Consider the following 12,140-nt stretch of genomic DNA (forward strand, 5'->3'; position numbering starts at 1 on the left):
TTCTTCTATGTAATACACCATTTTTCTTTGGTACTGTTTCAGATATTTTTGTCATTACTTTTTTTAAAAATATGTCTGAGTGTGGATTTTGTTGGGTTTACTCTGGTGTTCAGTGAGCATCTTTAATCCGTAGGATTATGTTTTGCCAAATCTGGGAAGCATTCAACCATTCCTTCTTCAAATAGTTTTCTGCACTGCATCTTTCTGAGTCTTTGACAGAAATGTCAGACATCCTGGTATTGTCTTATGGGTCCCTGAGGCTCTGTCCATTTTTTTTTTTTTTTCAATATTTTTTCACTTCGTTCAGACTGGGTAATTTCTGTTGATCTTCAAAAGTTCATTAGCTCTTTTTTTATGTCATCTCTGTTCTTCTACTGAGCCTACCAAGTCAGTGTTTTACTTCATCTTTTTTGTTCTAAAATTCCCTCCTGGTTTTAATGTTTGGGTACACTTTCTAGTTTTCCATTCTTTTAAAGAGGGTTCACCCTTATTTGTATAATGGCTTCCTTAAAGTCCCTTAATTCCAACATCTGTGGCACCTCAGTGTTGGCATCTGTTGAATATCTTTTCTCAGAAGAGTTGAGATTTTCCCACTTCTTTATATACTTCAGTATTTAGAATTGCAAGCTGAGGAATTTGGGATTTATATGCTGAGCAATTTTGTATTGCATTCTGGACATTTTGTATATTTGAATACATCAGATTCTGGGTCTTGTTTAGATGAAATATACTGGTTGAGTGGTACTTCCAGTTCTGATCTTGCTGAGTCTTCCTGCTACCATTTACTTTTCAGAATCTGAAAATAGTTGCTCCATTCATTCTGTCCTGGTTTTATAGCTAAATTCAGTAGACTGGATGGAGTGTGCCTCCTCCATCTTACCTGGCACTGAACCTGTCTTAATAGGCCAATTAATTAGGCCTATAATTTATAAAAATTAAGCCTGTAGTTTTATATAGCTGATCTTATCAATTCCTGACAGCTCTACCATATATCTATTACTGGACATTCCTTTCCTTGTGTCAGTGCATGCTGTGACACAGGCCCCTTGTATACCTGGGCCTTTGGCTGTATTACACTTTCCTGTTCTCTGTCCCATTTCCCATCCCACCCAGTGACTGGTCATTTCCCTGTTGTCTTCTTTCAGCTGAGACAAGGCTGGAATTTTCCAAAAGGAACTTTGTAGAGGAGGCAGGATGAAAAATAAACTCTGTGGATTTGGAGAAATGATAAGTCCAGCTCTGCACGGCGCTACCCAGCCTGAGAGCCCTTGCGTGTCCTTTTCTCACCTCCAATTGTTAGAGACAACTAGGCCAGGCTTATTTTGACCCCTTTCACAGTTAAGGCAACAGGAATTTTAGGTATTTCACATGATCTCCTCCAGGTTTCTCAGTTTTAAAGAAGCAGAATTAGGACCAGGTAGATTTTTTGGCCCCAAATCTAATGTACTTAACTGCAGGTTTATGCCATAGTTTGACAACGAATGATTCAGTGATTTTGTGATTGGCCCTGTGCACCTTCCTCAGCGTGCTGTGGTCGGGGATGAACAGTCTGCTGCAAGACCTTTGGATCTTACCCTCAGCCAGGTGTGGGTGGCACCCACAATCTGGTAGGGTTCAGAGTTCTTCCCAGAATCGGTCTCTTTTGTTTCCTTTTCCATGAGCTCTATTAAATATCTACTACAGTTCTGGTACAGCCCCAAGCCCATGAGATAGAAGGATGAATAAAAGCATTCTCAGACTCCTGGCCCTTTTGATCCCAGGGCGTCACCTGGGCTCTCTGGCCCTCATGGGTCCCGCCAGAAGGCTTTAGGGTAAAATGTCAGGGGTCTGAGCTCACAGTGGTCTCCTTTTCCTCCAGTCCTCCAGGCCTCCTATGAGCAGGATAAAGAAGCCCTTACCCACTCCTTTCAGGAGGCCAAGGTGACCCTGCAGGTGAGATGGGTTGGCTGTGTCAATCTCTGTGATGTGGCCACCACGCAATTAGCTCACCACCATGCAATTAGCTCAGGAGGACTTGGTGTGAGATTAAGGTTGGCCTATTTTTCAGGAACTGTTGGGAGCATCGTGGAGACCTGATGGGCCTGGTACCACAGTGTGGTTAGAGCAGGGGGTGGACGCACAGGGTCCTGTGCAAGCCTGAAAGGAGGCGTCTGACCCAGTTTGGCGGGTCAGGGATTTCCTAGAGGGAATGAGATCTAAGCTGGAATCTGAGGCTGGGTTAGAATTTTTTGGATGAAGAAGGGTAGGAAGAGTGCCTTAGGCAGAAAAAAAAAGTGTTTAAAGGCATGGCAGAAAGGGAAAAGATATAGAGTACTTGTGGAACTGAAACACGTCCAAGATGCCTGGGTATACAGTGTAAGTGGGAGACAGCTGAGGCCAGAGAAGGAGGCATGGACGGAATGGTGGGAGTCTGTGAGCCATAAGGGGGTGCCCTATTCTACAGGCAATGGGCAAGGTTTAGGTGGAGGAAATCCTTGGCAGGGGAGCAGTATGGAGATAGGAAAGCACCTGGCAGCTAGAAGAATGTGATGTTGGCTGCAGGAGAAGGCATGTAGAGGTAGCAGTGAGAGAAGAGACAGGGTGAGGACACCGAGCCTGTGTTTGCATGTATTTTGAATGCCAGACTACCACCAGCCTTGAATACCACGACATTGTCCCCAAGGGTATGGGGAGGGGGTGCTGTGTGTTTAGAGCAGTGGCTGAAGTAGCTTGAGGGCGCCTTGCTGGGTAGAGCAAGGACAGACTGAAGAACCCAATGCTGACCCCTCCCTGGGGGGTGGAGACGTCTACCTCCAGCCTTATGGGCCAGAGTTTCATCATCTCCATCCCACTCCCTTCTCCAGGAGACCATTGATGGACTGACCACACAGCTGGAGGCCTTCCAGGCCAAGATGAAGAGGGTAGAGGAATCCATCCTGAGCCGAGACTACAAGAAGCACATCCAGGTAGGCGGCAGTTCACCCACAGCCTCTCCTTCTTCAGTGTCCAGGGAGGTCTGGCTCTGGATAACAGGAAAGACCAAACCCTCTTCAAGGACAGGGCTCAGACCTGACACTCGTACCTTCCCAAGGGTCTGGAAGAAACGGTGTCCCCATGTCACTGAGAGGGGGAAGGTAAAGATCAGAGAGAGGCATATGGGATGGTCAAGTGCTCAGGCTCTGGACTCAGAACTCAGTGCAAAGAGCAAACCTACCACTTAGCACAGCGGCTTGACCTCTGTGAATGACAGTTTCCTCATCCGGGATGGCGCGAGCACAAGATGCACTGTTAGAATAGAGTAAGATAAAGCACATTAAGCACTTGCCAGGGGCCAAGAGAGGGAAGTTACTTGTCAAAGTCAAACACAGTTGGGGGCAGAATAGGAAGGAGGGAGGTAGCCCACCACCACCACCACCCCTTCCCCCTTCGCTGGCTGGTCTGCTGAGGTCGCTGTGTGTCCCTGTCTAGGAGTACGGGAGCCCCAGCCAGTTCTGGGAACAGGAGCTGGAGAGCTTACACTTTGTCATCGAGATGAAGAATGAGCGAATCCACGAGCTAGACAAGCGGCTGATCCTCATGGAGACGGTGGTTCGTGGAGGGCAGCGGCCGGGGGTGGGTTGGGGGGAGGTGGCCTCACGCTTCCGCTTTCTGGGCATTTCCTCCGTCAAGTGTGCAGAGGGAAGGTACTTTGAGGAGGGCCCAGCCTGGTCCATACCAGCTTTGATCTGCCACCTGTGCTGGTCCTTGAGCCGCTGAGGCTGGTCCGGGTCCAACAGTGGCTCCTTCTCATCCAGGTCCTGTACTTTTCTTGACTGCGTATGTTGCTGTCACTTGGGTGACACGGGCAGGTAGCCTGGCTAATCAGGAGGGGCTGGCAGATGTCACAGGTCGGGCAGGGGCTGAGGAAGAAGTCAAGGCTGAAAAAAAAAGGAAAATCAGACAGATGTGGGAAGCCAGAGTCAGCAAGGACAGGCCTGGGCAGGGGTGGGCTTTGGGGACACAGGTGGCTTTGTCTCCAGGAGAAGGGAGGCCTTGGGAACCTAGGGTTGAATCCAAACAAATTATGTTACGTTGTCCTGGAAGAAGTTCCCTGGCCTCTTGTGTGCCACACAACCTAAATTTTAAATCAGACCTCAGAGGTTCCCTGTAAATTTTGTTCAGCCATTTCTGTGGAACAGCGTTAACAGATACACTTACGTTTACATACATTATATACCCCTGACTTTTGGTGAACCAAAATATCCTTTCTCTTGTGAACTGATGGAGAGTCTAGATAGTAGTGGCTGTCTTCTTTTTTTTTTAATACTCCTCTGGCAAAGTGAAAAGTTGGCCATTCTGTGTTCACGCCTTAATTGTATTGTTCTAAGTAATCTTATTGCTTCACAAAATGTAACATTTGGTCTCTAGTGAATCAGTGTTTTCAGTGGCCACAGATAAGAGGGAGGTGACGGCACACATTGTGCCGAGTGAGGTCGGTGGCTTTCTGAGCTCTCTCTGACTTGTTACAGAAAGAAAAAAACCTGCTGTTGGAGGAGAAAATCACCACCCTGCAGCAGGAGAACGAGGACCTCCACGCCCGAGGCCGCAACCAGATGGTTGTGTCAAGGTAGCGACTCCCGCCCCTTCTCCTCCCACCCCTACTGCTTTTTTTGTGTGTGAATCTCCAGCTGGGAGAGGCTCCAAGAGGCCGGGGGAGTGCATTGACACGTGGGCCCAGGCCTGTCTGGGGAATGCGGCTCCTCTTTGCTGGCGGGTCAGGAATCCCAAGGGACCAGCTCCGCCCAGAAACAGAAGTCACAGGGCTGATTAGTATCTATTTGTGCCCATCCTGCCTGAGTGGGCTTCATGGGAAAGCCCAATCCAGGAAGAAGGAACAGGAAGCCTAGGATTCAAGAGGCCAAATGAATGAATGAATCCGTTGTCAGGGATCAGTAAATGAGAGCTCAGATCATGTGTCAGATGTAATTGGTTGACTACACATTATCTCATCCAACCCTCATAATTACTCTAGGAGCCAGGCCTGTCATCATTCCCATGTTACAAGTTTGCCAAGAGTGAATACCTCATCCAGAGTCACACGTCTAAGTGGTGGAGCACATCCGAACCCAGAGCTCTCTGCCTGTGAGGGCCACGCTCCCTGGTCGACAGTTGCAGTTGCCTTTTGGGGACTGGCAGATGGGGTGGCGGGGCCCCTGGGGCAAGCTTCCTGGAGGCGTGGGCTGGTCGCTGCAGCGGATGGCGGCCCCGACAGGTAGTTCCCCGCAGGCAACCCTGGGCTCTGTCTGTGTCCACAGGCAGCTCTCGGAGGACCTGCTTCTCGCCCGCGAGGCCCTGGAGAAGGAGAGACAGTCACGGCTGCAGCTCCAGCAGGAGAAGGAGGAGCTGCTGTACCGGGTCCTCGGGGCTGATGCCTCCCCCGCCTTCCCACTGGCCTCTGTCACCCCCACCGAGGTCTCCTTCCTCGCCACGTAGGGCCCGAGCCACCAGCAGGCCTGTGGTCACAGCTTTCTCTCACGGACCTGGCAGAGAAGACAGCAGGGGCCTCTTGTCCTCTTCCCAGGAGGGGTTGAGGGCAGGAGTGAGGTGGGGAGCCAGGGTGTGTGCCCAGTCAGTCCTGGGGGCTTGGGCCACGTAGAATCACCCACAGGGCTTCAGAGACCCAGAGCAGCACCTTCCCTGGAGTTGGTGCAGGGGACAAGCAAGAGAAGCCCTTTCCTCCCTCCCCGTTCTCTCTGTTCAGATCGGGGAGTTCTGAGGCTTTCTCCAGGAGCAGCCGTGCCACACTGGCCATCTGGCCAAGAGGAGACACCCCCCTGGTCCTAACTTGTCAGCTTTGCTGCCAGCTCATCAGTGACCTAACTTCCCCCAGCCACCCCCCACCCCCACTCCCGCCCGGGCCTTTTCTCAGCCTCTACATCAGTTGGGGGAACTGAACAGACGGCCCTTGAGTCACTCAGTGTCCCATTCTAGGCTCGTCTGAATGTCAGACGAGGGGCCGGGGTGGGGGCAGGGGAGGACAAGGGCCACATGCTGTGGATCACACGGGGAGGGGGCACTGGAGGCCCAGCTGACCGGGCAGTGCATCGGGCATGCCACTGGTCCCGGGCCCAGAGTCTGTTCAGTCTAGGGGTTACGGCCAGAGCTGCTCCTCCTGGATGGGAAGAGGCTCACTCCCAGCCCTCCCCATCCCTCAGCCTCAGTGCCATCAGGACACGGGGGCCACCTAGTGGATCTGAGTACCCTCCGCAGCCAGAGCTGGAACCTCATCCATGTAAAGATGAGGAAACCGAGGTGGGGAGCGGACCCACAGAGCCAGGACTGGGGCCTCATCTGTCATCCAGGTTTTACCTTATTGTACTTTTTCTTCCTCCCCGAGCTCTGGGAGGTCCGATCTGAGACTTGATCTTTCTCCTCCTTGCTCTGCCAGCCCCCCAGCCTTTCTAGTCCCGCTTTTACTCCTGCTCTCCACTTCATTCCTTCTACCACCCCAGCCTCTGGTCCGTAGATCCTGGCCCTCAGCCTCTCCGTCAGTGCAGACGGGTGGCTGGAGTATCTAACCCCGGCAGGCCTGTCCAGTCCTGACTGTGGATTCAAGATTCTTCTCAGGAAGCGGTGGGTCTTCTGGAGATACTGACAATCCCACCCTTGTATACGCATTTTAATTAAATGTTTTCACATATGCCTCCCCCTCGATCTGCAAAAGAGCCTCAGAGCAGGTTCTTACCCAGCTTTAGCAGAGAGCAAACTGAGAGCACAGGAACCAATGGGCCTTGCCTGAGGTCCCCAGCCCTCTGGGCCAGCATGTAGGAAAGGTCAACTCACAGGAACTGAGGTTTCCTCTGTCATCCTAGACTGCCTTCTTCATTCCCCCAGATCTGGGCTTCATCCATTTCTAGTTCTGGGGTTCAGATATGACTCTGCGTCTCCAGACCTGGGCAAACATGTTATCCAGGAGCTTTGGGGACAGCCCTGGAGTGAAACACACATAATTCTTTCTGTAACTTTCCCCAAAGCCCGACTAGGATAGGCTAGTTCATTGGATGTCACAACCAAGAAAAGAATTGGTGGCTAAGTAATTTGGGAAACTCCAGGTTCGCTCAAGTTAAACAGCTCTGCAAACTGAAGGATTTCTCAGAGCCTTTAATATGCTAATATGTACTGCAAACTCCCAAGGAGGAAGCAAAGTGTCCAGCATCTCCTAAACATTTTGACCAAGTTTCTCCCCCAACCCAAGGACTTCAGGCCGCAGAATGCACTTTAGAAAACATCGCTGTAATTGAGAGAGTGTGGGCTGGAGAAGGGACAGGTTGTGGGATGTGGGGTTTCCACCATGCAGCCTGTGGTGGATGTGAGGAGGTGAACGGTGGTCATACCCTCACCCGGGGGCAGGCAAGCTATGGAAACGAAAAAACACCAGATGCTGTGTTGATTTGGCCTCTGTTTTTCTGGGAGAGGGAGAAGGGGGGTCCTTGAGAATTCAAGGCCTCTGCTAGGGGCAGCAATCCTTGAGGAGTACGTCCTGGGGCCTGGGGGGACTCACCAGCACTTCTGGGCTCCTCCTCAGGTACTGGCACCCCACGGACCCTGGCTTCGCGGAGGCTTGGTTGTAGGGTTTGGGGTTAGAGTGAAGGCTGGCTGGCATAATAGGTCAAGGCTTGGAATGAGGCCGTGAGGCTGAAACAAGAGGTGAAAGCAGTAGTAATAGGCTGGCAGAGTGTAAAGGGTGAACGAGAAGGTCCTTTCTGCTCTGGGGGGTGGGGGCCTTGGCATCACAACCACCAAGGTTCACGCAGTTACCTACCCCTGCTTCTACCCATTGCTCTACACCCGGTTGCCAGGGGAGGAGGGGGACACAGGTGGTAGCTCTCCCCATGCCCTGAAGGCGCATGGCCTGGCAGGTGTTGATGCCAGCATCCCCAGCCCGGGTCTCTTCCGCATGTAGGGTGCTCCCCACGTCCTACCTGGCTTTCCTGGCGTGACGTGTCCACACTGCTGTGGGCCTGCTGGCTGGCATCGGGGGAGGGGGAGGGGGCCCAGATGCAAGGACAAAAAAATAACTGTCCACCAGCTGCCCGAGGTGCCACCTCTGGGGCACAGCAGGCAGGTAAGAGGCACAGTGTACTTCTTCAGGGAAAGAAGGATGACTTGACCAGGGTCATACATCAGTATCAGAGCACCTGAAAGGCCGGGTTCTTTGTGCAAAAAGATAAACCGTTCAAGTCCCTGGGGAGAAGCGGGAGGAGGATTTAAGGGGAGGCAGGAGGTAACTACCTCGGTACTTTCTGGCGTGGGTTTTGTCGCAGTCTGTTTCTGTGGGGATGTTAAGGGGTGCTCCCTCCCCCGAGGGGGGCAAAATTGTTTGGGAAATAGTCAAGCAAAGTAAAACTGGGGAGACTCAGACTACTGAGTCTATTACGTGTCTCCATGCATTTTGAATCTCCAAGGCAAATGGCTATAAGAGGCAGTGTTTTCCTAAGAGCACTTTTTTTGGAGGAGGGGGTGGAGGGATTGTTTTGGTTTCCTACCATTCCGAGGAACATGTCTGGGGAAATGCTGGCCTAGCAAAGCCAGTGTCTCCCAGCCATATGGGTGTTCTTTTCCCCTTGTTAAGTCTCAAGTTTCCACTTTTGACAAGTGGGAGAATGATACCTCACTCTCTATACTTCCTAAGGCCTCTGGGGGGGGCTCACCTTCAAATCTTTGCTGGGTCCAGCCCTCCCCCAAAGGCTCCTGTCAAATTCCAGCCCCTCCAGGAAGCCCTTTTAAGAGTTCCTAAAGTCCTCACAGTTAAGCCTATGGCTTAGCACAGCTCTTTAGATGTTTGAGGTTATGGGTTAAGTTCTTTGAGAGGAAAGAACATCATCACCACCATCTGGGGAAGGTCTGGGCCCATGTGGGATGGTCAGGAAACAATTAGTGATGCACTTGGTCTACTTCCCATCACATACACACGTGCCTGTAGCACCTGAGCACTTGTCCAAGCCCCACTGAAAATTTGGGCCAGTCTGGTTTCAGCTTGAATGTCACCTCACAAGACCCCCTGACCACTATCTCAGTAGACACTCTCACATCGCCTTATTTTATTTTACCCTTGATGGAGCACTTTGTATTCTGTACATGACCGTGTTTGTTCGTTTCCCACCTCTTCCTCCCCATTTAGACTATGCAGAGAGGGGGAAGCCATCTCCCTCTAACTCGTCATTGTAGTCTCAGCACCTCGTACAGTGTCTGCCATGTAGTGGGTGCTCAATAATTGTTGGACAAATTAAAATGAACAAATTAAACATTTTTATACACTAACTTGAGAAGTAGCTCTACTTGACCATAAGGAAACTGAGGCCCAGAAGAGGAAGTGACTCGCCCAAAGTCACTCAGAGAAGCAATATCCAGGGTCCTCAGATTCCCAGTGAAGCTGCTTCCGCTCTGCCACGATGGCTCCTAGCCCTCATCCTAAGCATTCACTCCCGCACCCCTGCCCCGACACACCATCACCACATATGCACTGCCTCCTCTCACCTTCTGCCCTGGATATTCCCAACTCAAGTCCACAGCAATCTCTGTCTCACTCAGAACTGTGTGGATCACACTGAAGTCCTCTCCCAGTTGTACCAATGTTGCTAAAGTTTGGATGGTGGGTTCGCGGGAGAAAGAAGGGTCTGCTGTGGAGAGAAGGGGAGAGAAATGGGGACACATATGTTGAACTGATTGTTAGGATGGTTGGAATGAGGATCTGGGTCAGAGCCTGAACAAGATGGCTGGCTAAGAAGACATGGAGCTCACCTCCCCCTACAAACACATCAAAAATACATCTACATGTGCAACAAGTTTCCCAGAATACTAACTGGAAACTGGAAGAATTCCTATGTAACCAAGGCTACAAAAAGATCCCCGCAGAATCGGGTAGGACAGAAAGAAAAGCGTTGGGTCAGTACCTGTGACCCTGGGACGGGACTAAGAGGGAAAGGGAGACCACATGGGTGGATACTCACCCTGAGGAGTGAGTGAGTTGAGCCACATACTAGACAAGCCCTTTTGGCTGCTTGGAGAACCAGTGGGGCAGATAGAAATGCTGGCAAAGCCAGGTCTCCACTCATGAGGAGTGCAGGAGTGCTGCCAACAAACAGGGGGAAAGGGCTGCCCTAGTGGCAACCACCTCACCACAATCCCCGAGATGAGTTGAGCAAACGCCCCAACCCTACTCCACACCACAGCCTGGCACTGGATCTAGGACAGCTAGAACCTTGGGAAAGACTATCTAAGGATGCATAGGTGACCCAGGGGCCCAGGGTGTGGTCCAGGTGGGGCAGCAGTGGCCACTGCTGGCACTCAAACAGCACCCCAGAAGAAGCCCAGACTTCTGACAGCAGTGCAGCCACTTCAATTCCTGCCAACCACAAGGCCACCATCCCCAGTACCAGCCTAGTGGACGCTCCAGTCCCACCCATCCCATACCGCAACCTTGCACTCCAAATAGATTTCAACAATACATACAAAGAATTATATACCATGATCAAGTCACAAAAGTATGCTTTGTTCAACATATGTAAAATCAGTGTGATATACAATATTAACAAAAGACAAATCACATGATCAATAGACATGAAAAAGGATTTGACAAAATTCAACATCCATGCATGATAAAAACTATCAAAATGGACATAGAGGGAACATATCTTAACAAAGGCCATATACAACCACACCACAGACATCATAATACTCAACAGTGAAAAGCTTAAAGCTTTCCCACTAAATTCTGGAACAAAACAAGGATGTCCACTCTTGCCACTTCTATTCAACAAAGTATTGGAAGTCCTAGCCATGGCAATAAAACAAGAAAAAGGGAAGAGGTTAAACTGTCACTATTTGTTGATGACATGATACTCTAGAAAACCCTTATGTCTTCACCCCAAACTATCAGAATAAATGAATTCACCTAGGTAGCAAGATATAAGATTAATATATAGAAATCTGTTGTGTTTCTATACATTAGTAGTGGAATAGCAGAAAGTTTTAAAAATCCCATTTAAAATAAAATTTAAAAATTATAGGAGTAAACTTAACCAATGAGATGAGAAAACTATGCTCTTCAAACTATAAAAAACTGAAGATGACTGAAAGAAATGGAAAGATATCCCATGCTCTTGGATTGGAAGAATTAATATTATTAAAATGGCCATACTACCCAAAACAATCTATAGATTTAATGCAATCCATATCAAACTACCCAGGTCATTTCTCACAGAACTAGAATAATCCTAAAATGTATATGAAACCACAAAAGACCCATAATTGCCAAAGCAATCCTGAGAAAAAAAGAGCAAAACTGAAGGTATAAGTCTTGCAGACATCATCAGACTATATTACAAAGCTACAATGACTAAAACAGCATGATATTGACACAAAAACAGACAGATCTATGGAAAAGAACAGAGAGCCTAGAAATAAACCCACACATCTATAGTCAATTAATCTATGACAAAGGAGACAAGAATATACAGTGGAGAAAAGACAGTCTCTCCAAGAAGTGGTGCTGGGTGCTGAACAGCCACATGTGAAACAATGAAATTAGAACATTCCCTCATACCATATACAAAAATATACAAAAACCAAACAAAAACCAACAACAACTCAAAGTGGTTTAAAGACATAAATGCAAGACCTGAAACCATAAAAATCCTAGAAGGAAACATAGGCAGAATACTCCTTGACATAAATCACAGCAATTTTCTTGGATCAGTCTCCTAAGACAAAAGAAATAAAAGCAAAAGTAAACAAATGGAATCTAATTAAACTTAAAAGCTTTTGCACAGCAAAGGAAACCACTGACAAAATGAAAAGACAACCTATGGAACAGGAGAATGGTGGAATAGAATGAACAGAAAGGTGGAATGGTTAAATTGATAAGAGGATGAATGGTTGAGACGGTCGAACTGATAAAGGCTGTGCGAATTGGTATAATGAATTAATGGAGGATGGATGAATGAAATGGCTGATTGGAGGAAGGGTGAATGAGTGGAATAGTTTGAGAATGGGTGGGCGGATAGAAAGGCTAAACTGATGCAGGCTAGCTCAATGGCTGATTGGCTGGCTGTTGGAGAAGACAGTTGAATACGTGGAGCATTGTTAAGAGCTGGCTGGCTGTTTAGAGCTCCATAATCCAT

General features: G+C 49.1%; 1 protein-coding gene across 4 annotated transcripts in view; it reads left to right on the top strand.

Annotated features, from left to right (window-relative positions):
* CCDC69 (coiled-coil domain containing 69) overlaps positions 1–5,755 on the top strand; it is a 32,602-nt gene extending 26,847 nt beyond the window's left edge. For 2 of the 4 annotated variants that reach the window (XM_057730701.1, XM_057730711.1), the window contains exons 5-10: positions 1,859–1,932; positions 2,844–2,945; positions 3,448–3,567; positions 4,488–4,585; positions 4,991–5,100; positions 5,274–5,755. In XM_057730701.1, coding sequence (XP_057586684.1) covers positions 1,859–1,932; positions 2,844–2,945; positions 3,448–3,567; positions 4,488–4,585; positions 4,991–5,100; positions 5,274–5,614 — 845 coding nt within the window. In that variant the 3' untranslated portion in view covers positions 5,615–5,755. Of the gene's footprint in view, positions 1–1,858; positions 1,933–2,085; positions 2,356–2,843; positions 2,946–3,447; positions 3,568–4,487; positions 4,586–4,990; positions 5,101–5,273 lie in introns of those variants that run through there. The other 2 variants (XM_057730719.1, XM_057730728.1) reach the window with 2 other exon arrangements.
* Positions 5,756–12,140: the final 6,385 nt, after the last annotated feature.

The sequence above is a fragment of the Hippopotamus amphibius genome, chromosome 1 (genome assembly GCF_030028045.1).
Source record: "Hippopotamus amphibius kiboko isolate mHipAmp2 chromosome 1, mHipAmp2.hap2, whole genome shotgun sequence".
In the NCBI taxonomy this organism is placed as follows: domain Eukaryota; kingdom Metazoa; phylum Chordata; class Mammalia; order Artiodactyla; family Hippopotamidae; genus Hippopotamus; species Hippopotamus amphibius.